At 42.3% G+C, this 26,221-nt stretch overlaps 2 protein-coding genes and 3 pseudogenes across 2 annotated transcripts; 2 read left to right on the top strand and 3 right to left on the bottom strand.

Annotated features, from left to right (window-relative positions):
• Window positions 1-10,594: 10,594 nt before the first annotated feature.
• Window positions 10,595-16,693, bottom strand: LOC149111123 (uncharacterized). The gene is made up of 6 exons (XM_089292382.1): window positions 15,749-16,693; window positions 15,120-15,250; window positions 13,193-14,227; window positions 11,790-12,783; window positions 10,698-11,243; window positions 10,595-10,647 (listed from the first exon to the last, which is right to left on the bottom strand). The coding sequence occupies exons 1-6, from the start codon at window positions 15,972-15,974 to the stop codon at window positions 10,595-10,597; spliced, it is 2,985 nt and encodes a 994-aa protein (XP_089148508.1). The 5' UTR covers window positions 15,975-16,693.
• Window positions 16,694-19,016: 2,323 nt separating this feature from the next.
• Window positions 19,017-19,763, bottom strand: LOC149111122 (uncharacterized; annotated as a pseudogene).
• Window positions 19,764-20,607: 844 nt separating this feature from the next.
• Window positions 20,608-22,816, top strand: LOC149111121 (uncharacterized; annotated as a pseudogene).
• A 1-nt stretch (window position 22,817) lies between these two features.
• LOC149111120 (uncharacterized) lies at window positions 22,818-24,272 on the bottom strand. The gene has a single exon (XM_089292381.1). It carries the CDS (start codon window positions 24,201-24,203, stop codon window positions 22,818-22,820), a length of 1,386 nt encoding a protein of 461 aa, XP_089148507.1. The 5' UTR covers window positions 24,204-24,272.
• Window positions 24,264-25,514, top strand: LOC149111119 (uncharacterized; annotated as a pseudogene).
• The last annotated feature ends 707 nt before the right edge of the window (window positions 25,515-26,221 follow it).

Raw genomic sequence — 26,221 nt, 5'->3', positions numbered from 1 at the left:
TGAATACCTACAATTACATTACCTTGAGGTATTTTGCAATTTAGGGGCTAATTAGCTTGTTTTTGCTGTTCATGACAAATTGCTATACAGCTTACTACGTGGTCAGTGGTTGATCCCATTTCCTTACGTCACTTCTGCTATTTGTGCTAATGCGGCCATTTCCGTCTACGCAGATTTCTGCTAACGCTGTTTTCCCACTGTCCAGAACAACTCATTCTGCCTCACAACGAATGAGTTAAAAAGCCTAAAATTCCGAACATGAGGTTAAAATATGAAATTAAATTTTATAAGAGATAAAGTCAAGAAAGCGCCAAAATATTGAACGTTTCAAAGCTGCGGTTTCTGTGTGCATAATTGCCAAATTTATCTGCCAGACAAGACATCGCTTCTGCCTGTAGTCTCAGGAAGCTCCTGCTGTACTAAAATGGTAATTTCTTTTTTAGGCTCTCAATGAGATTTTATTCTCACTGGGTTTTTAAGTTTTTAAAAAAGACAATTGTATAATAGTGCACTTTGTGAAGTAAGCCCAAGAAGAAAAAGATGAAAAGGTATTATTTTTTATTGCCTCTTTATGCACAAAATACAATACAGTAGAGATACTATACATACAAATATGATACATACTTTATTGCAAATCCCTACAAGGGTTTTTCAGTTACAAGACTACATAACTATCATAGTGAAATACGGTTGACCCACGACAACTTGAATCCTCACTAACTTGAACCCCCCGCTAACTCGAAGTAATTTTCATTTCCCTTCAGACCATTTTCTATATAATTTTACCCTCGATATGAACTCCTGATAACCCGAACATTTTACTATTTCCCCTGAAGGTTTGAGTTATCAGGAGTTGACTGTAACCAAAAAAATAACCAAATAACTAAGGTAATAAATATGTATTAAAAACTTAGTGACATACAATAGATTGGATTTACTTTTTACAAATTCATAGATTTATCAGAAAAAAGTAGGTAAACAATTCTTTTACTAAAATGATGACAGAGTCTGAAGATCTTATATTATTCCAGAGGGTAGCCCCATGGCAGGTGAAGGACCGCTGTTCGGTGGTTCGACGGCACCTTCAAATGTTCGGTTGACCAAGTTGTTTAATATTTCTAGTGTCAATTTGTGAGCACGGAGTAAATTTTGTGATAAAGTACTCAGGGAAGAGTTTATTAGCACTTTTAAAGATCATTATGGCATTGTTCAAGTAAAGACTGTCATTAACAGGCAGCCAATTTAGGGATACAATGTGCAAAGTAACAGTACAAGTGTAATTTACATTTTATCAAGAAAAAAAACATAGGCACGCAAGGCATGCAAGAGTTATTTTTTTGTGTGAAGTGTCAGAGATAGGAACATTCATGGAACAGTAATGATTTGGTTAATTTGACATTTTTTCTTTGGTTGCGATGTTACATCAGTCATGGTAAGATAGCTAAATAGTGAGCCATAAAATGTTTGACTGAACAAACTACAGTAATCTGACATGTCTCCAGATTAATGTAGATACCATCTTATTTTCTAACAGGCAATTTGATTCGTTCTTTGATACAACCCGGTGTGACACGTGCACATGCATAATTCCCTCACTCACCAATCACATAACCCTTCCAACTCCCAAGAGGAATTTTTGCTCAAAAATACTCAAGTTAATTTAGGGACTTTTTTGCATTTTATATGAGACGTAAGTTTACCTTTTCATACAACACAACACAACAAAACACAACTTCACCGAAAATAGAAAGAAAGAGAAAAAAACCTCTGACACGTTGAAAGTCTGATTGAATTAAATTGCACTTTAACTTGGTGCCACGCAGTCTTCAAAGAACATTTGAGCAGTTTTCATACTTTTTACCTTAAGAAATATCGGATTGAAATGAATGTCATCAAATAAAACTATTAAACTGCTACTGCAGAGACATAAAAACCGTCCAGAAATGAAAGCTTTTTTGTTTAATATCCTGGAAACAATAGCCAATAACTTGTCAGCTCTAATTGAATTTACTCCCATATAAAAAACAAATGTTAAGTTACCATTTGTCACTAAAGATAGCAAACATCTCGTGGGAAAGAGTGGTGACGATTCGTCCACTCTAATTGAATTTACTCCCTTGTGAAAAACAAGTGTCACATTACACTTTGTAACTAAAAAACAAAAATATCTTGTTATATTTGCATGCAACAAGAACAAAACAATCGTTACCCGCACTTACTATTGTAAACGTTAGAACTGTTTCAAATCTAAAGTCTCGTCCCCTCTAAAACATGTCCTAAGAACTACAAGTGACAATTCGTGACCTCTATTGAATTTACTCCTTTTGAAAAACAAAAGTATCAAGTTACCTTTAACTAAAAATAAAAATATCTTGTTGCATTTGCATACTACGAACTCACGAAGTGTTTCGCACCTCAAGGCTCATCTCATTCATTTAACTAAAATCCTCAGCCTAACCCACAGAAAATGTCAAAGTAAACCCAATATATGAATACTTCCTCCTCTTTTATAGAAGAATGAATACGGCTGTTCTGAACTTTATTGGGATCAGATCTTCTCACATACCATTTGTGACCCTCCATGCAAAAACACATCTTATCCACAAAAGCGTTTTCCAGGGGGTTTGAGGTCACTCTGAAACCCTTTGGAAACCCTTTGGAAACACTTTGAAACCCTTTTGAAACCCTTTGGAAACCCTTTTGAAACACTTTGAAACCCTTTTGAAATGCTTTGAAACCCTTTGGAAACCCTTTTGAAATGCTTTGAAACACTTTGGAAACCCTTTTGAAATGCTTTGAAACTCTTTTGAAACGCTTTGAAACCCTTTGGAAACCCTTTTGAAATGCTTTGAAACTCTTTTGAAACGCTTTGAAACCCTTTGGAAACCCTTTTGAAATGCTTTGAAACTCTTTGGAATGCGGAACACATTGGAAACCCCTTTGAAATGTTCTGAATACTCTTTGAAAACCCGATTTGAAAGTGTCAGGGAAAAAAATATTCTCCTAGTTTGCGTTCACTGGCGTAATTGCACGACAGCACTGCATGTTAATTTTTTTTTGCAGAAATGTTATTTTGCCGTATGACTCGGTACTGATTTATTTATGGCTGTGGGAAGATCAAAAGATATAACGCAGGTAAAACTTCTCCTAAGTTTAGTGGCGAAAATTGCGGACGCTTGCAAATGTAAACGCGAATAGGTTATTGTTTACATGTGAGATCAACGACTCGCCATTTGCATATTTGCGTGAGGTGCGACCTTTTCTTTTGAATATTTTGTTTGCTACTGCGTAATTCTGCCTACATTTTCTCTAAACTAATTCTCAAGCTTCCCGAAGAATTTGAAATTATGTTTTCCACTTAAACTGTTTGCTCGTTACAAAACTTTTGCTTTCTTGCGAGTAAATATGAAACATGTCGGCTTTCAATCCCACTAACGAACTATTTAGACTCTGTAATTTGTTAAAGGCATTGTTAGTTCGGTTCGAATGGTTTTCGTTCCTTCTTTTGAGTAATTTTTGCTGTCTGTGTAAAGTTATCATGAACAGGCCGACAATCTGCTAGTGATATACGTGAATGAGTGTTTTATTGCTATGACCGGCAACGCACGTTGCGTTACAATCACAATGAAAAGATCACGATTTATGGAAATTATAATCACGTTCGAGGAGTCTCATTACAGTGCATTTGAAAGGTTTAGGTCTCATTTGCACATTTAGCAAAGCAACACTGTTGTATAAATTCCCTTATTTCAACTAGTCAAAAACGAAATAAACGGATAATTAATCCAGACGGCATTGCATGTTTACCACGTTGTCGAGTCCAACACGCTGGCGGAAAAACTAGCTAAGAGTGCAAAGCGCGTCATAGAACCCTTGGTTAAACTTCCTATTTTTAAGCAGAGAGCATTTCACTGTTTGAATCACTGATTTATCCCAAGTAGAACCGGAGAAATTTATTTTTCATTACTAGCCGTGACGCTACAGGAGACAGTAAGCCGGTTAACAGGATGGACGAGGAAAGAAAAAACTTTCGCTGGCGGAAAAACTAGCTAAGAGTGCAAAGCGCGTCATAGAACCCTTGATTAAACTTCCTATTTATAAGCAGAGAGCATTTCACCGTTTGAATCACTGATTTATCCCAAGTAGAACCGGAGAAATTTATTTTTCATTACTAGCCGTGACGCTACAGGAGACAGTAAGCCGGTTAACAGGATGGACGAGGAAAGAAAAAACTTTCGCTGGCGGAAAAACTAGCTAAGAGTGCAAAGCGCGTCATAGAACCCTTGATTAAACTTCCTATTTTTAAGCAGAGAGCATTTCACTGTTTGAATCACTGATTTATCCCAAGTAGAACCGGAGAAATTTATTTTTCATTACTAGCCGTGACGCTACAGGAGACAGTAAGCCGGTTAACAGGATGGACGAGGAAAGAAAAAACTTTCGCTGGCGGAAAAACTAGCTAAGAGTGCAAAGCGCGTCATAGAACCCTTGATTAAACTTCCTATTTATAAGCAGAGAGCATTTCACCGTTTGAATCACTGATTTATCCCAAGTAGAACCGGAGAAATTTATTTTTCAAACTAGCCGTGACGCTACAGAAGACAGGAAGCCAGTTATCGGGATGGACACCGAAAGAAAAAACTTTCGCTGGCAGAAAAACTAGCTAAGAGTGCAAAGTGCGTCATAGAACCTTTGATTAAACTTCCTATTTATAAGCAGAGAGCATTTCACCGTTTAAATCATTGATTTATCCCAAATAGAACCAGAGAAATAGTTTTTACCTTTTTAACCGTGACAGTACCTTACAGTATTGTGTTACCACTCACGTGCCAAAAACATACACACGCTTGAACACTGAAAGATCTGAAAAACCATGAAAACCAAAATGGTCGCATCGGCTTCTTGTGTTTTGCCATCAGAATATATTTTATGCAAAGAAGTTAAGCTGGTAGCTGATTATGGAATATGCTCAGGTACGTTAATTTTTAGATGTCAAAAATGCAACAAACTAATACAAGGCGAGCAAGTGAATACTTGAATTTAGGTCGGTCTTGTCGAATTACAGGTTTAACAGTTGTCAGACTGAAAGTTCAATACTCGTACGAAATTCTTTGTTCGCTGTTATTAGCTGTTTATCAGTTGTTCCGGTACTCCTGGTACTAGATATGCTCTGTGGCCGTTCAAACAATAACACTTCTTCGTAACTTCCATTCAATTTTTGCTTGCTGTTTAAACGGACATAAGGTTATTATAACGGATGCGAAAATGTCACGAACAGTATTAAACACAAGTCGTTTGAACGGTAAGTTAATGTAAAACGATTTTCAAGGAAGATTTAAACATCTAACAGGCAGTTTCGTCAGTTTAACAGAGGAGCGTTTCAGTAAACATCAAAACAGCGTGGTACAAAATATCTCGTTGCCATAAATTAATCGTGACGTGATGCAGTCGTGGTCAACGGCCGTGAATACTCGATGAAAGGTTCTCGCATGAGTGAACAGTTCATTGTGTCGACCTCAGTACATTTTTTAAAACAGAAAAGTTTTTAAGCCCATGCTAATTAACTGGGAAACAATTAATAACCAAAATTAATAAACTTAGCTGAAAGAATGCGTTGCAGGAATAATCTAATACTCAAGACACTCTATCACACTACGTTACATGTCTTACATGCAACATTTCGTCAAGGGGTTTCAAAGCTTTCATAGGATAGGAAACCTGTTTGGATTGCCTTAAAAACAATGATAAACCCTTTGGTAACTCTTTTGAAAGCCGTTGCTAACGCTTTTAAAAGTTCTTTGGAAACCCTTTAGAAACCCAGTTTCAAGGGGTTTCAAAGAGTTTCAAACTCTTTGGAAACGCTTTGGAAACTCGTTAGAAACCCCTTGGAAACCCTTTAGAAACCCGGTTTCAATAGTTTGAAACCCTTTGGAAACGCTTTGGAAATCCTTTGAAACTCTTTAGAAACCCTTTGGAAACCCTTTGGAAACTCTTTAGAAACCCTTTGGAAACCCCTTGGAAACCCTTTAGAAACCTGGTTTCAATAGTTTGAAACCCTTTGGAAACGCTTTGGAAACCCTTTGAAACTCTTTAGAAACCCTTTGGAAACCCTTTGGAAACCCTTTGGAAACTCTTTAGAAACCCTTTGGAAACCCGGTTTCAGGAGTTTGAACCCCTTTGGAAACCCGGTTTCACCCAAATTGCCATGTTTCATAAGACATTTTCATATGGAGGGTCACATTTACCTTTACAACAAGAAATTTGATTGGCTGTTTACAGTAGATCCAATCTGATTGGTGTGACATACATACATCTCTCACTCACTGCATTTCCATGCATAAAGGTGCGCGTGGAAACGGCAAGGCAAACTGGAGGTTCTGGCGATTCACACCAGACAGCAGATGACCTTTTAGCAGAGTTAAATGCTTCAAATGGCTCTGACAATGTCGAAGATGTCGCCGGTGACAACTCTACCACTCATACAACCACTGGCCAAACCTTCAACTACAGCAACCGTCCCCCCAAACTCGACGGTGAAGCCTCCCAAGTACTCCACCTGGTCATCAGGACCACAGAGTTTTTGAAACACTGAAATCTTCTATAGAAAAGGTTATTGAGGAAAATATTGCAATTAAGGAGACATTGCACAGCATGACATTAAAGCTCCAAGATTTTGATCACGTCCACAATCGCATGAAATCTTTAACAGCTGAACTCAACAGTTGCAAAATCGAAGTTGAAAGCTGCCAGGAGAACATTAAAAGAGAACAAACACTGCGTAAATCTTTGGAAAATCAGTTGCAACATCAGGTAAATCAGTATCACGAGTTAAAGAAGAAAATGACAGAAGACATGGCGCAAGTGTATGCACGTGTTCGGGAATCGGAAGAAAACCTCGAGAAAGTCAAGAGCGAAAATGACCAGCTTCGCCAAAACAACAGCACACTATTAAAGGAAAATGAAGCTATCCTGCAACGTGTCGAGGATTTAGAAAAAGAAACGAATGTTATACAAGAAAATTTATTTGAAGGCGAGCTTGTAACTCAAGGCGATATTCAAAATCCAGACCGGAAATCACAGTATTTGCAGCCACCACAAGAAGATGCAAATATTCAAACTACAGGCCAAAATGAACAAACAAAGAAAGTTTTTAGAGACATTAAGCCTGTTGGAGATACGATCGTCTTTGGTGATTCAAACACTCGAGGTCTAAATAGAGGAAGGTTAGCTATGGGCATTGGATCTCATAGTGGTGCGACACTTGATTCAGTCATTGCGTACATCAACAACGAGCCCACACCAAATGTAGCTATCAAACGCATCATCTACCATTTAGGCACAAACAACATAACAGATAACACAACCGATGAAATTAAAACCAAACTTAAGAGCAGCTCCGCCTAAAAATCGACTAAACCAGGAAATAGCCAAAAAATGAAATTTCTTCAAACTCGCCCAGAATGAAGTTTTTAGGGTACTAGTTACAAAAATATTAGCTTAAGTTCGTTAAATCAATTAGTGTTTTTTTCACGAATTTTTTTCTTCCCGATGCCCAAAATCGGCCAAAATCGATCAAAAATAGACTGCATATTCAGAGACTCGTAACCGCAAAAGTAGAGATTATCATTAAAAACTAATTGTACGTCGCATTTGTACTTTCTTTCTTGTATATTTGGAGCTATTTAGATCGCGATTTGATTAGAAATCAAATATTTCACGAAATTTTGAAAGCTTATGGCACAACACAACTAAACGAGTAGTGAATATTTAGCCTATTTTCAACTGTTCAAAAGGCGTTCTGGTACACGGATTTCCCCAAAACGGCTTATGTAGTCTGAAAGAGCATGATTTCTTCTTCAAATTAGTGAAATAAAATTTTTGGGTAATTAAAATCGTGAGCGCCGAGAACGCAAAGTAAATGCAGTTCTACTTCCTGAAAACGTGACCTTTGACCCAAGCGTCACGGACGCGATAACAACAATAGACAGCAGATGTTTCGTTAGTTTTAACATTTTCGAATGAAATCGGTCCGAAACAGTTACTGCAAGAAACTGGTAGACGAAAGAAATCTTATACCGTCTACGAAGGAGTTAAAAGTCGCATTTTTGACACAATAACTTCGTTCGTTGAGAATTGAACATTAACGAGCTTCAATGAAATTTACGAAGTTGCGATGTGTTTTATCTAGCCGATACTCACCTGAATGTTTATATTTATAGCAGACTCGTTTTCTTGGAAAAACGTTCGGAAGGAACTGAATTCACATTTCGCAACCTTTGCAAGTACCAATGTTTAAATTCCCACCTGCCGAGCGCTGATAATCGTTCATCAGAGAAAAACAACCAAACTGCACTGTTGCCATTAGCAACTCCAAAATAACATTCTCTCAAAATGTAAAGTGAAATAATGTTGGAATATTGACTGCCTCTCAGGACTAAATTACAAACCAGATTCAAGCTTCATTACCTTTTAAAAATGCTTGACTTTATTTGTTTGCGTCGGCTTTATTTATTTATTTGATTGCATTATTAAATTAAAGTGAGTTCATATTCCAAAACACTCAGAATTATTGACAGGCGTTACAAATTTTCGGATAAACGATAGGTTTCAGCATCGAAACAAGTTGCAATAAGATAACGACATAGAATGTATTGGTGGTTTCTCGATGTACTATCCTTGCCATTGACTTAAGAGAAAAGGAAAAGAGGTTCCCGTCTCAGGGATTTTTGGAAACAGTTTCGTGACTTACCTGGTGTGAGAATTGAACCTTGCAATGTGTTTTCTCTAGCCGATAATCACCTGAATGTTTATATTTATAGCAGACTCGTTTTCTTGGAAAAACGTTCGGAAGGAACTGAATTCAGATTTCGCAACCTTTGCAAGTACCAATGTTTAAATTCCCACCCGCCGATTGTTCATCAGTAGTATATCCGGGGGGATTGGTGGTTTTGGACGGGCTCGACGGAAGAGTAAAAATTTTAACAAGTTCCATTTCGGGGGCTCAACTTAAAATAATAAGTGAAATGTTGTAGCCTATAGAATGAGCGTTCAAGAAGCGGGGATACTAAGGGGATACATTTTATTTACATGTTCTTTATTGCGCGCGCTGGGCGGGGGAGGGGGGGGCGGGTATAATTTGGAAACACTGCACGCTCGCGATATCTTTTAAGCCTGGTTCTCATATGCCGCCAAACACCTGGGGTATATGTGAACATTCATCGCCGAAACATAATCTGTCCCAGGCATTGACCGCCGTCTTACCTGCGAAGTGTAGCTGAGCAGCCGTCGGCGATGAAGACAACAACTGCAGACGCAATGTATGACGTAACAACTCGATTTCTCCCACAATTCCTTACTTTCAAAATGGCGGATAAGTCGATAAGTCACATGTGAGGATGTAGCAAGCAACCGTATGTTAATGGACGAAATGAGAACGTACCGGGCTACATGTGACAAGTACTGTCATGAGTATAAAGACCAACGAGTAAAGAAAAATGCTTGGCAAGCAGTCGCTAATACACTGAAGATTGACGTTGCTTCCGCTCAACAAAAATACAACAACATCTGAACAAACTTCTCCAAGAATATAAAGAAAAGTCTGGTTTTGGAAGAGATGATATGGTAATATGGCCAGATTACAAGTATCTCCGTTGGCTGTGTTCACATATCAAGTACCGTCAGACCCGTACGATCCATATTTACAGTTGAAGTGGTTGGAAATTGCGCCGATTCGATTTGCATTTCGCTGCCGAACGTCGAACGTTGTCAGTTGCAACCGGCGACTACGTCGCAGGTAGGTCGGCAGGATATGAGAACCAGGCTTTATTCTTTTGCTGGCAATCTGCGAAATAGCTAATTGAAGCAATAATAATTTTTTTCATAGTCAGCCAGAAGCAAGCTAGAACTGAGCAGCCGCCGATGTATGCCCCTATCAATTGAATGAGGTAAGGATAAGACACGACCAACATATGGACTAAGTCAAAGCCTGACAGTGGCGTTTAAACTAAACTACAACGAACCCTGTCTGTTTATAGTACCATACAACTCGCAAACAAACCGAGTTTTTTTTTTTCTCTAACAATACTCCGAACCCTTTGCTGAAACAAGATTTCTGACTTCAAACTAGCGAGAAACTGTTTCTCTCTGACTCGATGAGACGACATTTACTCGGTTGTAGTAAAAATAATGAAAACACATGGACCATTCACAGGCTGTTAGACCAGAAACAGCTTAATTACGCGCAAAAAAAGCTAGTTGCGAGGGGGAACTCAGGGGTTCCCTTCCTACTGACCTTGCTTCTTGAAATACTTGTTACTGCTGTTCATGACATGAGCATGACTGTACTAGCTTGCCTATAAGACTAATATAAGGCGTCTTCCTGCGAAGCGTTAGTTGCTCCTTGTTTATATCGAAGTATTCACAAATGTACTTTAACACGGTAACACTAAGCTGATTCAGCCTGTTCGCATGATACAAGGCACAAAGATCAAGATTGTCATAAGTGATAGGATGCTGGAGCTGAACTTCTCATAGAACTTCTGTCCGAGTGTCCCAATACTGCTGTTGGTCGACAGCAGCCTCGCGATCACTACTGTCATCCTCTGCATGTTGATGGCGTAGTTTCCCAGCTTGCCGACAAAAGTAGGACTGTATTTGTTGTGCACTTAGGAATTCATCTCGGGTGAACAGCCGGTTACCCATGGCATTTTTGGCGTAGCGCATGTCGCGAGCTACCGACAGTGGATCCACTTTGTGACCGGTTTGCTGCCCGATACTAAACTTTTCATTAAGGTACTTCTTTTGGGTTTCACTGAGGCGCCCGGATTTTTTTGTTTGCTTCAACGCCCAACCTCTCGCCAGCTGACTGGTATTTGCGGCAAGTTCCCGAGGAACGGTTCTCTCATCATGGCTTGTCGCTCCTGCGCTCCTTCCTTCAGTTAATTTAAGATGGTACATTTCTTTCGCTTGGTCAAGAAGTGTGGCTTTCTCTGGGAGCAATTCACACTTTTCGTATGACAGGTGCTTTTCAAGGGCTGAGTATCTTTGATAGACCTTGATACATCCTTCACTGGGACACTGGAAAACACCTACCCCTGCATCTCCCTCTGCTGTCTCTGGCACTTCAGAAAGAGAATGTTCATCTGAAGACTTCTGGCTGTGTGTCTGACGCACCCCCTTGCTGCAATCCACAAAGTTCCCCGATGAAAATGTTTGTTGTAACGTGCCACTGAAACTGGTTGTGGCTGAAACCAAGCCAAAAAAAAATGTTAAATCAACAAATGAATAATAAATAAAACAACAGGAAGCAGCTCGCGCCATTACTCTTTTTCTTTCCCCACGAGAAGAAATTTGTCTGTTGGTAGGTGTAGCACGAAGTTCAGCGATTGTATGCAAACAGCGCACGCTGAAAAAGCAAGTTGGTTAACTGGTAATGAACACCCTATTTGTTTTGCAAAAAAAAACATGCTATTCTGGTACAAAGTTCCTCAAACAGCCGCATTTCAACTCAAGCTGTATTCTCGTGGAGTATAATCTTACTGGAAGGGATAAAGCCGGCTGCCGGTAAACGTTTGCGTATGAAGTTACCTTTGCGCAAATAAGGTGACCTTTATGCCATAACAAAAAAATGTATAGCTACTTATTCCTCAAAACAAAGAAGTGATGTTCGTATTTGCTTATTAACTCATCACGCTCATTATAAGCTGAAACTAATGAGGGCGTGGCCAACAGCATATGCTTGTAACCTGTTGTTCTCATTAATACGACATGTTAATACTACATGTGAATACCTTTTGGTAGTTGTTTGTCGACTGTCTTTCCACTGCCGACGTTGTAGGATCGCCATACTGTTATCGTTGTGCCCGTGTACTGTAGGTTGTTAATCAAGCTTATGCCATCCCATTTGATGGGGTTCTCTTTGATCCCCAATGAATCAACAAGAGCCACTCTGATCCCAGTGAGTCCTCCAGCTGATAGCATCGCAGTTTCTAAATCCTCCGCAGTTTGGACATCGTGCCCCTCATTTATAAATCTGCGGACATGTGCTTTGATGCTGGCTGCTTTGCGGTCGCATGGGCCTTTCCCTCCTTGAGGGTCACTAAAGTCCACTCTAGAAAGAGTGATTCCAGTGGCAGCCCCCATAGAACGACACGCAGCTAGCATGGTTGAATTGTGATAGCATCCGGCATTATCGCTCCGGAAAAATGCTGTGGTGAGTTCAGGATTTTCCGTTTTCAGTGTGCGTAATACGTGTTCCATGATGCGGATAACCACCGAGCTGTCTTGACTGCAGTTTTTGACAATGTGCACGAAGGACTGACTCTTTAGATTTCCCTGATGTTTTCTTGCAATCACACTTATGTGCCACGAAATGCCCCTCTTTGCAAACCAGTCAGTTTGAGATTCACGGTATTTCTGTGGCAAAAATTTCATGGCCCAGTCCTGGGTGATCATGACGGATGACTCGTCTAGTTGGTCGAGTACGTCTATTCTGGCAGTGTCCTGAATTTTGCTCCTCAGTTGATGGGCCTTCCAGGACAGAACATTTTGAGCTGCCTCGTCGCAAATATGGCGCAAGTCATCCAACTCTTCTTCTGGTAGTCCCAGATCTTCTCGTTGTAAGTATGCCTGGATGTCAGATATTTTAGTTTTCAATTCTTCGCATTGAGAGCATGAATTACCATGATAATGATCACATGGGCTGCTGAACAAAGGCTCTTTTTCATCGCTCAAAGCGTATGTACTACAGTGGTCAGCCACAGACGAGGAGAGAGATACGTGCACCTGATAAAAACAGAAAACAGATATTACGTGCTTAAAGTGAAATGCTTTACAGTAGCTCATACATGGAGCGTAACTATGCATACTAGATTGTATTCCAGCTACTGAAATAGGCCAAACGTACAGTAACGGCAAATTTGTCGCAGGCTTTGCTAAACGGTACTGAGAACCAGGGAGGAATATCAAAGATAGCAGAATCTGCTCTAAAGGACTTTATTTCGAAGCTCAGTTTGATCCCTTGCATTCTGCTCTGCTTGTTATGGAAACATGTTTCATAATAAATGCAAGGAAAGTGAGTGAAAATCAGTCAAGGTTAAACACAGCTTGGGCATATGTGAGTAGTTGCATACAAAGGGGGTGGAAGGAGGCTACGCCCCCAGGTACGATGTACATAATGCTAATTCTTGAATACCTTATAATCCGACTTCAGATATTGTTTCCCGTTCTTCAGACAACTTCTCCATTGCTCAGCGACATCTCTCTTCAATATCCCGCATTCTTCTAGTCTCCTCGCCACATGGCAAAGATCGTCAAAGGCCCTACTTCCTTCTGCGGCAATATAGTCGATACCCTGCAACGATTTTCTCACAGTGGCACTACAGTTTGAGAGGATGGTTAACATCGTTGTGCGTCCAAACGGCTGGAATCCGGCTTCTTCGCAGTATTTGGTATACTGGATTACAATTCGTTCCGGAATCATATTACGAATTACGTTGGGTGTCTCCAGAACTTCACCAGTTGATAACTTCATGTATTTCTGTCCAAATGGGAGATCTTGTATGATGTGCGGACTTGTTATAAATGTCAAAAAATGGTCAAGTTGGTTAGGATCTACCCGCATTCGGGGACTATACTTCAATGAAAGGGGAACGCCCCGACCAAACACATTTTTGTGCTGGCGCGCAATTTTCACTCGGTACTCAGTGATACCAGGCAAATACCTCTGAAGGCGTTTGAAAGGGACTAGATCGGCCATTATGGACAAGACTTGCCTTCTTGTATCCCAAGAGGATGCATTTTTGTATGTTTCTGCCAGGGCTTCAAGGTATTTGTGGTCGTCACTCTCTGCAGATCCAAGCTCTTTGTCCACAAGCATTGACGACTGCAGTGCATCCCATAAATATGCTGCATCCCCTGGCATAATCACATCCAAAGCTGCTACAATGACATCTTTTGCCTTTTTTACGTGGTTCGTACGGGTACGTGCGCCCGCCTCTTCCCACCTCTTCCTGGGTCGAGTTAATTTCTCGACGTTACAACTTTCCAGAAATTTATTGAGTTGCTTCCTTCGTAAGTACTGTTCACTAGGTTCTTCAGCCGGCACGTTTGTGGACTCCTCATCGCTGCCACTGCTTTCTTCAGGGACAAATAAACTATGATCTAGTGTCAACTCCATCATTCCTGTATATATTGCCGACAAATTGCTGTCGTCAGCAGAGTTTGCTTCCTGAAATATGGAGTTTCAATAGCATTAGTATGCTAGACACTGCTCTAATAACTTACACATTTCTTATTAAGCAAGCGCGAGGCCCGCACTAGGGGAATATCGCCCTTGGGTCTTGGCATTTCAGCGAAGTCCGTATAAAAGACCAAGGGTCGATATCTTACCAGTACGGTTCCGACCAAGCTTTGCCAAAAAAGAGATTTATCACACGACTGAAAATTGTTACGAAGAAATGCCATGATCAAGGACTGCAAGAACATCTCATACTTTAAGCGTGCGATTCTGATTGGGAGTCGAACAGGCGTATACTTTAATCAAAAACGTTATACGTTAATTAAAATAAAAGGGAAAGAGAGTTGGAAGAAAAATGAAAGGAATCGTTCATGTTTAAAGCAAGTTCTTTTAGAAAAACGTAAGCCATAAAACAGCCAAAAAATCTTCAAGAATGTTCGTGCGGGATCATTCGGGACAGTGCCCGGTCCAATACTGAGAGAATATTGGACCGGCAATGGAGTTACCTGACTGGCTGATATTAGTTGTTGGCTTTCTGAACTAAGTTAGTCGTGTAACAAAATGTGATATTACCTGGCATAGTCGCTAAAACAGTACAATACCAATTATACAATTGGTATATAAATAATACGATAACACTGTTGTGGTTTGCTTAAAGGTCTCACAATGACAGCATGCGCTCCATAAAAATTCAAGAGAAGCGATGCCTAATTTAGCTCAGTTATTTGTAATAGCGGATTTTTTGCCGTTCGCCTTTATGTACAGCTTCGGTTTAACTACGAGTTGCATGGTAAATTAAACAGACGGGGCTCGTTGTAGTTTAGTTTAAATGTCGCTGTCAGGCTTTTACTTCGCCAGTATGTTAGTCGTGTCTTATCCCTACCTCATCCAATCGAGAGGGGCATACGTCGACGGCTGCTTCTGGCTTGTATAAGGACGCTGCAGCTTGCGCTCCTGGAGAATCTTCGATATCAGTGTACTTGTCGAGACTCTTCCGACATTGCGGACATATGACTGTCAAAGAATTAACCATTGTTTTAATTGAGCTTTTTTGAACATTGCCAGCAAAAGAATAAAAGAAATTGCGAGGCTTCGAGGTATGAAAGTGCGGTGTTTCGAAATTATTCCCCCCGCCCCGCCCTTGCGCAACGAAGAAAGGAAAAATAAAATGTAGCCCCTGTATCTTTTCTTTTCGCACAACAATTCTATAAGCTACAACGAGCATTTAACTTATTCTTGGACTGCTTGGACTTTGTCTTAAAAATTTTATCCAGTCCATCCCACACATTTTTCTACAAAGTAAAAAATAACCTTCCGCGAGAAGAGGAACCTGTTAAAATTTGTACCCTTCCTACCGCCGCTACCCCCACCCCCCACCCCCCGACCCCAGATATAATGCTATTAGCTATTACTTCCCTAAAGTTTACATCTTGAAAAATATTGTCCTGTAAAGCCAGGAAAAGGGTGTGCCTAGGATGATTAATTTCCCCTCAAGGATTTCACGCAGCTTACTTGAACCAACCGGAGTTACGATGTTGCTGGCCTTGAAGAGACGACGAGACTGTTCAAGGGTTATTCCACGTTCACCCTTCACATGAGAAGTCCTGTGCGCTGCCCATGAATCTGGAATTGAGCACGTTTTCCGGTTGCTTCGCCACCTTAGCCCAAATGAATCGCGGTGTCTTGGGCAAATAGTGACATTCAAAGAGATCTCGTTCTCATCAAAGATGCCTATCATTGACAATAATGAAAGAAATCGTCCGATAAGTGAAATTTAATGCCGCAGGTTACATAGTTGACTAGTTTTGAACTTTACCTGCCCGGGCCAGCAGAAGTCTTGCTTCCGAATTCAAAGCAGATTCTGAAACGCTGCATGATTTGAGATGGTCCTTGATATCCTTGCTGCAGTCACCAATTCTTACTACCTGATCGGTAGCCGAACGTTCTGGGCTCGCACCGCAATCTCCCCCAACATACTTTGAATATCCACAGGACGCCATGGCGCTTAAAGAGCCCACACCACGTAAGTCACGAAACTGTTTAGACCCGAAACTCTTTTCCTTTTCTTATGTCAAAAATGGTAAGGATAGTAAATCCAGAAAGCGCCAATACATGTTATCACTGTTTTATGTCGTTACCTTGCCGCAACTTCAGCAAATTGTTTCGACGCTGAAATCTACATTTATCCGAAAATTTGCGACACCTGTCAATATTCGAACGTGAACTTGCTTTAATTTAATAATGTATCAAAATAAATGAATAAAGCCGACGCAAACAAATAAAGTCAAGCATTTTTAAAAGGTAATGAAGCTTGAATCTGGTTTGTAATTTAGTCCTGAAAGGCAGTCAATAATCCAACATTATTTCACTTTACATTTTGAGAGAATGTTATTTTGGAGTTGCTAATGGCAACAGTGCAGTTTGGTTGTTTTTCTCTGATGAACGATTATCAGCGCTCGGCAGGTGAGAATTTAAACATTGGTACTTGCAAAGGTTGCGAAATGTGAATTCAGTTCCTTCCGAACGTTTTTCCAAGAAAACGAGTCTGCTATAAATATAAACATTCAGGTGAGTATCGGCTAGATAAAACACATCGCAACTTCGTAAATTTCATTGAAGCTCGTTAATGTTCAATTCTCAACGAACGAAGTCATTGTGTCAAAAATGTGACTTTTGACTCCTTCGTAGACGGTATAAGATTTCTTTCGTCTACCAGTTTCTTGCAGTAACTGTTTCGGACCGATTTCACTCGAAAATGTTAAAACTAACGAAACATCTGCTGTCTATTGTTGTTATCGCGTCCGTGACGCTTGGGTCAAAGGTCACGTTTTCAGGAAGTAGAACTGCATTTACTTTGCGTCCTCGGCGTACACGATTTTAATTACCCAAAAATTTTATTTCACTAATTTGAAGAAGAAATCATGCTCTTTCAGACTACATAAGCCGTTTTGGGGAAATCCGTGTACCAGAACGCCTTTTGAGCAGTTGAAAATAGGCTAAATATTCACTACTCGTTTAGTTGTGTTGCGCCATAAGCTTTCAAAATTTCGTGAAATATTTGATTTCTAATCAAATCGCGATCTAAATAGCTCTAAATATACAAGAAAGAAAGTACAAATGCGACGTACAATTAGTTTTTAATGATAATCTCTACTTTTGCGGTTACGAGTCTCTGAATATACAGTCTATTTTCGATTGATTTCGGCCGATTTTGGGCATCGGGAAGAAAAAATTCGTGAAAAAAACACTAATTGATTTAACGAACTTAAGCTAATATTTTTGTAACTAGTACCCTAAAAACTTCATTCTGGGCGAGTTTGAAGAAATTTTATTTTTTGGCTATTTCCTGGTTTAGTCGATATTTAGGCGGAGCTGCTCTTAACACCTTAAAGATTAAGTCTGCAGATAAATTTCCAAATGCCAAAAACACACATATAAAGTGGGGGTTCTGGCACAGTGGGAAGCAAGAGGGCAAAAAACCGTCCAAAAAAGCCCCCCAGCTCCTTCTCCTCAGACTAAAGCTTCAGAGAAGGAGCTGGGGGGCTTTTTTGGACGGTTTTTTGCCCTCTTGCTTCCCACAGCCAGAACCCCCACTTTATATGTGTGTGTGCTGTGCCAGAACTGCACGTGTGTACTGTGCCAGAACTGAGGCATGAGCGCTGTGCCAGAACTGTGTGTAACGCAACAGCAAAGCGAAAAAGCTGGTCCATCTTCCGTAAAAAATATGCACGGATGTGCCCTTCAATTGTATATACAAAACTGTGCCAGAAAATTTTTCCTATTGGAGAAGCGCACGCTCAGTGCATACTGCGCCAACATGGCTGCCGCAAGATACACATCCGATGTTCTGCAAAGGTTCTACGGCCCAATACCGAGGGAGGAAGCCGACATGGCTGTCGGAAGACATTCGCCTTATGTGCAAATTTCCGAGGCCATTCAAAACCTCCCTCCAGAGCTTATTGAGAAGATTCTCAAGGAGTACATCGCGATAAAAATCAAGGAAAGAAAATCAATGTGCTGGGATGACGTGAATTACGAGATTAATGAGGCGCCCTTTTGCGAAAAACGATCAAGAATTGTAAAGGTCATGTTTTGCCGTAAATGCAACTCTTGCGGCCTAAAAGGACTCTGTTACGAGTGTTATAAAAATGGAGAAAAACATTATCTTGGCTACCCCGTGTATGACGAGAACGACTACGCCGAAATCTTTCAGAAATTTTACTGAGCTGCGACGCTATTTACAACCGGTCGAATTACATTTAAAAATCCACGGCTTCATTTGCATACCAAAAAAACATGCTTGTCAGTGTTCACTTGATTGCGTTTCTCGTGAATGAATATTTCACGCCTGAGTGGCAGAGACAAGTGCGTGATATTACATGCAAATTTGTTGAATGCTTTCATGACGCAGTTATGGTTGAGGCTACACAGCTTCCCGTTGCGAATTCCTGAAGGCTTCAGTTTAAGCTCGCTGCATTCCTCTTGGCTTCAGTTGAAGCGATCAGGAATTTTCAAAGCCGTCAGGAATGTTGAAGTCAAAAGGAATTTTACAGGCGGATTTCTATTTTTTGTCCACAGTTTGTTAGAATAGGGTATTTCTTCTTGGCCTGGCCAATAAAAATGGCACTTTTCACCTTTTTTCGAGGAAAAATTTGGCACAAAACGCGGTAGAACAAAGAGACATCACTAGAGCGATAAAAAGAAACAGCTGATCGGGGGGTTTTCCCTATTTCGCACATGACTGCGTCAGTGAGTAACCTTCTCGAAAGTTCAAGGCTATTTATGTGGCAAGAAAAATACCGCAATCACCTGTTTTTGACAAGACAAAGAGAGAGTTTTGTGTTTTTTCGCTCGAAATTTAGTTCGAAGCGGGAGGTTTCATGATTTTTTTTATCATTTCCGCTTCAAGTCTGCCGCGGATGTCTTTCTGAAGTTTTTGGACATCAACATCAGGAAGCTTTCTTGTTGATTGTTGGCGAAGCATCCTTGCTCGGACCTGATCTTTCAGAAAGTTGTATTGCTGAAACTCCGAAAGGATAGTGTCGAACTCGTGGGAAGACACCCCGTTGTTGTTCAAAGTGTTCGAGAGAAGTCTGTTAACGGTGTCACGCTTGGCAACGGCGAGCGTGGTGATCTCTTGATGCTTCTTGATCTTTGAGTCGAGCTTTTTGCCGGCGAAAATCATCGCAGACGAAAGAAGAGCGAAGCACCCACCAGCGCCGCCAAGAGGAACGGCAGCCGGCAAGTCAACAACAGACAGAGCAGAGCCAAAACTCGGGCTGGAAAACGCTGCTGAGAGAACGCTAGAGCCGGCGGCACCCCAATTAACGAACTTTCTCACGCGTTTATATTTTTTTGCGACGAGGCGATAGTGGTTGACCTCGCCGGCCAATGTGTTGGAAATCTCGTTGACCTTCTGCAAGCGGAAATTTTGAGAAGGCTCTGCCGCCACCACCGGATATAGTGGCTCGGCAGGCGGCACGCTTGGAAGCGGTGCACTTGGTGGCAACAGATTTGCCGAAGACATTGCATATATAAAGAAATTTAATTTAACTCTAATTCAAAAAGAAGAGGGAAGCCCTTGAAATCAAAGAGCTCACCATTTTCATCTTTCACGCTAATGGTGATGCTATTTATGGACTGGTCTGTAGAGCAGTCTCACAAAACCTGTTGCGGAGAACCCAGGTAGATTACATTTTCATAAGGCTTCCCTTTCACATTAAACGTGGCTGATACATCTGACCTTTTGTCATTGAACAGATTCCATTCTGTGTCGATCAAATCACAACAAATAAAATATGTTGTTGGAGATGAAAGCCTTTTTACGAGGGTTTTAGTGGGCAACTGGGGGGTTAACACAAAGAAAATTCGATAAATTTGTGTCAAGAACACTTTCTTGAACCCTTTATTTACTATTTGAAGCGCGCCACGAGGTTTATTCATTTCAGTTTCCATATCATAACCAACAATGGTGAACAGGCTGGCTATTTTTTCTGCCAAACTTTCTAAAGTGTAATGCCCTGGAAAGAAAATTGCGGTGGCAGAGCCAGTCAAGGTTGCTGTTCCTCTTTTTTTCAAACTGTACCAGCTGTTGTACAAACTGCAAGAAATTAGTTTCATTAAACGCACTCTCGGTATCGGTTTTTCAAAATATATTGTGTCGCCATTCTGTTGCGAGACAATAGTGAGAACAACCATTTTATTTTCAACAAATAAAATTGTGTTCAATTTAACTCTAATTCAAGAAGAAGCGGCAGGCCCTTGAAATCAAAGAGTTCACCATTTTCATCTTTCACTTTTAAGGTGATGCTGTTTATGAACTTGTCAGTAGAAGCGTCACGGAAAACATTCTGCGATGAGTCAATGTTATAGCTGACTTTTTCATAAGGTTTTCCTCTGACGTCAACCTTGGCAAGAAGGTCTGACTTCTTTCCATTCAAAAAGTTTTTTGTTGAGTCAACGAGATCGCAGTGGATAAAGTAGCAACTCGGGCTGTTAAGCTTTTTGATATATTCTTCTTTCTTCATATTTCTCCCGATTCCAAGAAAATTGGCCAAACTGTAATCAACAGAAACTTCTTTCGCTCGATCAGGGTTGAGTGAATTATCATCGACGGTTGTAATTTTAAGAACAGAATTAGGGTTATTCGTTTCTAAGACCAATTTCCCCTTTTTCGTGTAATGTTCAAAACTGGATTGCAGTTCTTTTACGATGCTCTCGACATTGTAATGGCCTTCAGGCAATGATGCAACAACATCGTTGGTTCCTTTAAAAAACATTCTGCCAACAGAACTCAGATTATGCCACGAGTTGAAAAAAGAACAACTCAAAAGTCTGGCATAGCTTGCTCCTGGGAGCGGTTCTTGAAAATAGATGGTCTCGCCGTTCTGTTGCACGACAAGAGTGAGAACAACCATTTTTATATTCAACAAATAAATTATGTTCAAAATACATGGCGAATGTGTGGAATAGACCTGCGTTAAAAAAAGCGGAGGCGGTGAAGAAAAAGGCGTGGACAAGCTTTTTAAACCGCTTCCCCAAAGCATCTCACAAGCAACGATCAACGAGAAAAATAACGTGACCGCAGAGGTGTTTTTCAAAGAAAGCGAAGACTCGTTTCAAAGCATCTTCGGTTCAGATAGAAAATACTGGAGCGCCGAAATGAAAGAAGCGCTTGGTTTGGGAGACAGCGGGGGTTTTCCTTACCAACTGTCGCCGCTTGGCTCAAAAATTTCCTTGCCCATCCCTGCCGTACCTTACGACGGCAAAGCGCAAAGTTTGAAAAAAATATTCGACACCCCAATCCAAATATACGTCACGCCTGAACAATATTTCACGACAAAATTCCGAGAAATATTTCGAAACACCAAACTCAGGCACACGTCGGCAGTCGAATCAAAACGCTGGCTGGGAGGGCCTGACATGAAATATTGGCCGAAGCAGCTCAACTTCGCGGTTTTCTGCACGACACAGGGGTGCGGAGTTTCTCGCGAAATCTTTGACAGCGGGATGGATCTCCCCCCACAGATAATAGCTTTTTACAAATTCCACGTGTACTTCACGGTCAGGCGGATTTTGTACCAGCTTGGAGGAATTCAGAGCATGAGTGCTTTGCCCGGAGACCCGCCGTTCAACCAGTACAACAATCATTACGACGTAGCTTCGTACAAAAGGATATGCGGCGAGTTCGGCATTGCCCCCTCGCGTGATTTCCGCTTCATGCACGGGGAAAACCACGGTCTGGGAAGCATTTACGTCTACGTGACTGGCGCGGGCCCGTCGAAAACCGACTATAAATACCCGGGATGGAACAAATTCAGCGATGAAGGCGGCAAAGCAATAAATGGGGACTTGATCGATTACATCGAGCCGGGGGCCGCTTCTGATGCTCAAGCAGACTGGTTCGCACCCAACACCGCAAACGGTTTGACACAGGCGGGCTTGTCGAGAATCAACCGGTCAATCGTGGCTTTCGTTTACTGCGTCCTGGGCGTGCAAGTCAACGTCCGCAGCAGCATTCTGGGCCATGGCGGTCGGGCGAGAGAAGCCCAGAGCGAGTTCCTGGTGCTGATGGAAGACGCGATCAGACAGCCTGACTTGGCCGCGAGCGTGCAAAGGTACCAGCTCGCGGTGGACCAAGCAAAGGTCAGGCTCAATCTCGCTGTTGCCCCCATGGCGTGGCTCATGCCCGCGCAGATGATAATCAACACCGCAAGCACGATCGGTTACAACAACAAGCTGAAACAGGCAGTCTCCGGAATGAAACTAGGGGTGAATAACGAGGTTAACCCGGAGACAAAAAAAGCTGGGCTCAAACACATGGCAGGCGGCCCGTCAAAAATTAACCAGCCCAATAGCCACCCGTCCAACCCGATTCACAAACCCACAACAGCCGAATCGGGGCATGTGGTTCTACCCCACAGGAAACCAGCTTCGACCAAAACTCAGCAAGCGCAGCCGCTGGTGCAAAAAATTGAGCCCGAGGCTGAGGACAAAACGCCGCAACACGAAATCAACAAAACGGCGGTAATTGTCGGTATTGTTGGATTTTCGGCGTTGCTGTTCACGGCTTGGCACTAAGCTAATGCTGCTTCTTAAAATATTTTTCGAACAAAAAGGCCACCGCGGCAAGAATGAGCAGCCAGGTGTGCTCGGCCAGAAACCCGACGACTTGGCCGGCGGCTTTGAACAGGAAGCTCACGATTGAGCCAATCAGCCCAGGCAGCAGAGAGCCAAGTTTCGCGGCAATATCTTTGAGGCCGTTCCCCAAAGCTTTGCCGGTGGCTTTCAAACCTCTGGTGAGGACCCCGATGACAGCACCGATTGTGGTCCCGGCGGCAAGAAGAATGGCGGTCAATGTCACGCCATATTTTTTGAAGATCTCCTTGACCCTTTCCAAGAGAGGCCGCCCCCTTTCCCTTTCCGCGATCTGAGTTTGCAAACGGGCGATCTCCTCGTTTCTTTCTGCAACTCTGCCTTCTGCGGCTTCTTTTTCAGAGGGCAAGGCATTCTCATCCTGGATGATCGCCTGGTCTTCCTCGTTTTGGCGCTGCAGCTCGCTTTCCTGCTCTTTCAGGTCATCCAACGGTTTTGTTTGGTTGAGCCTTTCTTCCATGGCATTTGTTTCGCTTTCTTTTTCAGCGATGCTGGCCCTGAGTCTGTCAACCTTGGCTTGTTCCTTTTCTCTGTTTTTTGTTTTTTTCGTAAGCGACTCCAAAGCTTTTTTCCTGTTTTCAAGATCGGTTTGATAGTTCTTTTTCTCTTGTTTGAGCCTACGCAGCTCTGCTTCACTGTCAAGATTCGAACCATATTTATCCCCAATTTCATCAATCTGAGCATCAGTTTGCACAATTTTTTGTCTAAGGGCTTCCACTTTTTTCTTTTCTTCTTCTCTTTGCGAAGAGAGCGTTTCCGCCTGTTGAAGTTGGATTTCTGCCTCTCTCAGTCTTTGGCTTTGTTCTATGATGGTGTCGCAGTCTTCTGCAATGATGTCTTCAGCTCTTTGCCCAAGAGCTGATTTTTTCGAGTCTGTGAAACTTTTTAGTAACCCTTCGTCGCCAAGCTTGAAAATTTTAGACTCACCCCCCCTGGGGCCAAATGAAACGATCTCAGATTGATTTCCTTTTTTGCTGAAACCAATTGTTCCCAATTTTTTGAAGTCTACCTTCGGGAACTGTCTTCTGATTATTTGTTTTGCCCTTTCAAGCATGGCCGGTTTGTTATCAGTATGTACGAAATCACCGAGCAAAGAAGTGTCAGGCAGGCCGGACTGCTCGTGAGGAAAACTACTCATTTCCGTTTGCTCGCCCCCATGGTATGGGTCGCCAGGTTGGTAGGGAGTTGACGCCACGCCTGGCTGAAAAGGACTGGTTGTGTCAACCTCTTGTTCGCCTTCATCAGAGTCGTGGTCAAGCTGGTTGTCAAGGCCAGTGTTTTCGTTACCAAATTCGCCACCACCTTCTGCCATAGCGATATATTTAAAGCCTATTATTTTTCAAATTAGAAATTATCGCCGACGGCTAATACAATGTCAGTTCCAGAGAACCTTCGAGCGACGTACAGGAAAAAAACATTACACGGGATGCAGGCCGAGTGCGCGGTCAAGCGGATCACCTTTTCGTGCACTGAAGCCAACCCCGGTGAAACTCTACGTTTACGTGCCCAAGCTGAACGTGAACGAGGTTCTGGTGCCAGGCGCGCTAGCGCTTGTGTTTAACATTGACCTTTCTCGAGGGCATGCCAACAACTTCCTTGTTCAGAACGTCACGCGGGCGCTTGTTGACAAGCTGCACGTGAAGTTTGGAGGCGAAACCCTGCAAGACACGGTCGGCTACGGCATCTACAAAATCTTTGAAGACCTTTTCCTTTTGCAGGAAGAAAGAGACAAGAGGATCCTCAAAGGGATTCAGAGTGAGAAACTATGCAAGATCCGCTCAGGCGCGGGAGACAAGGAAACCTTGGGCGTCGACGCTGAAAAAAAGCTGAACGAGGTGTACGGGAGCAAGTACCAGATCAGGCTGGACCATCAGATCTTAACCGACCACGGTGTTTTCTACCCCCAGGCCCTTTACAAAGACCTCATGTTCGAAATAACCCTGGCTGAAGCTGCACATATGATCAATGGCTCCGATACAACCCAGCTGAAATACAAGCTGACCAACATCGAGCTCAAGTACGATATGATCCGCAGCAAGACTCTGGCAGACGAGGTGCATAGCGTTTACTCCAGCGGAAAAGAGTTCGCCTATGACCACGTGATGCGTTCCAAAGTGGTGACCTTCAAAAAAGACACCGACACGAGGAAGAAGATCAAAATCGATGCCCAAAAAAGGTCGCTAAAAGCCCTCCTGCTACTGTTCATAGAGTAGTTGCTGATGGCACCAGAGATTCAGAAAAATACGTCTTCCTGGATCTGACGAAAGTCAGCGTCGCGATCAACGGCTCACCCAACATGATTTACAACAACGGCGTCGAAGGCAAGGACATGTGGGAAGAGGCCCAACGCTTCTTCATGAAGGAAAAAAATAAAACCGAGCAGATGGATGTGACAAAGTTTTACACCGGAGACAATTTCGGGCTTCTGATTGATATGCGCTCCATGGCGGACCAACACATTCATGGAAGTGGCAAGCGCATTGTGAACAGTACGGATGGGGTCCAGCTGGAAATCGAGAGGAAAGCCAAAGGCTCAGGCAACGTGAACTGCCACGTATTCGTCATCGCCGACTCCCAGTTCAACATTATGGAAAGACAGCTGGAATCTGTACAGAATTGAATAGAACATGGACCCCGGCAAGATACCCTTCAACGCTCTCTCGTGGGGCCGACCAATTCAGGCAAATCGAGGTTCGTTGTGGACCAGCTCTACGGCCCTTTCCGCGGGAAGTTTGACTACATCATGCTCATCTGCCCGACGTTCACGCACAACAAGACCTACCACCGGCTTGGCGAAAATGATCCGAGAATGGATGTGATAGTCTGCGAGCAGCACGACGTAGAAAGGTGGTTGAAGCTCGTGAGATGGCTTTCCGAGGGCACCAACACGCTCATAATCCTCGACGACTGCACGGCCTCCAAAGATGTGAAAGGGCACACAGGCGAGCTGGTGAATCTCGCTTTTTCTGGACGACATATGGGCATCAGCATGTGGGTACTGACCCAGAAGTTGACCAGAATAACAGCTTCCTTCCGTGAGAACGTGGCGGCGATCGTCCTCTTTTACACCTCTTCGGCGAAGACAACGAAAGCCCTCTTTGACGATTACGCCGGCGAGCTCTCCCCCGATCAGTACAGAGGATTGATTTCAAAGCTAAAAGATCTAAAGTTCTCTTATGTTATGTTCACGTTTCGGCACCCCTACGGGATAAAGTTATTTGAATAAAAAAATGCGAGCTGTATATAGCCTTGCACAATGTCTGCAGAAGACACGTTACCAGATGTTATGAACCTTCTTGAAAAGGAGCCCGTACCGTCGAGTGGTCTCGC

The sequence above is a fragment of the Orbicella faveolata genome, unplaced genomic scaffold (assembly GCF_042242905.1).
Source record: "Orbicella faveolata isolate gen_17 unplaced genomic scaffold, um_ofav_v1 contig_24, whole genome shotgun sequence".
Taxonomy (NCBI): domain Eukaryota; kingdom Metazoa; phylum Cnidaria; class Anthozoa; order Scleractinia; family Merulinidae; genus Orbicella; species Orbicella faveolata.
This window is presented reverse-complemented; position numbering and strand designations above follow the sequence as displayed.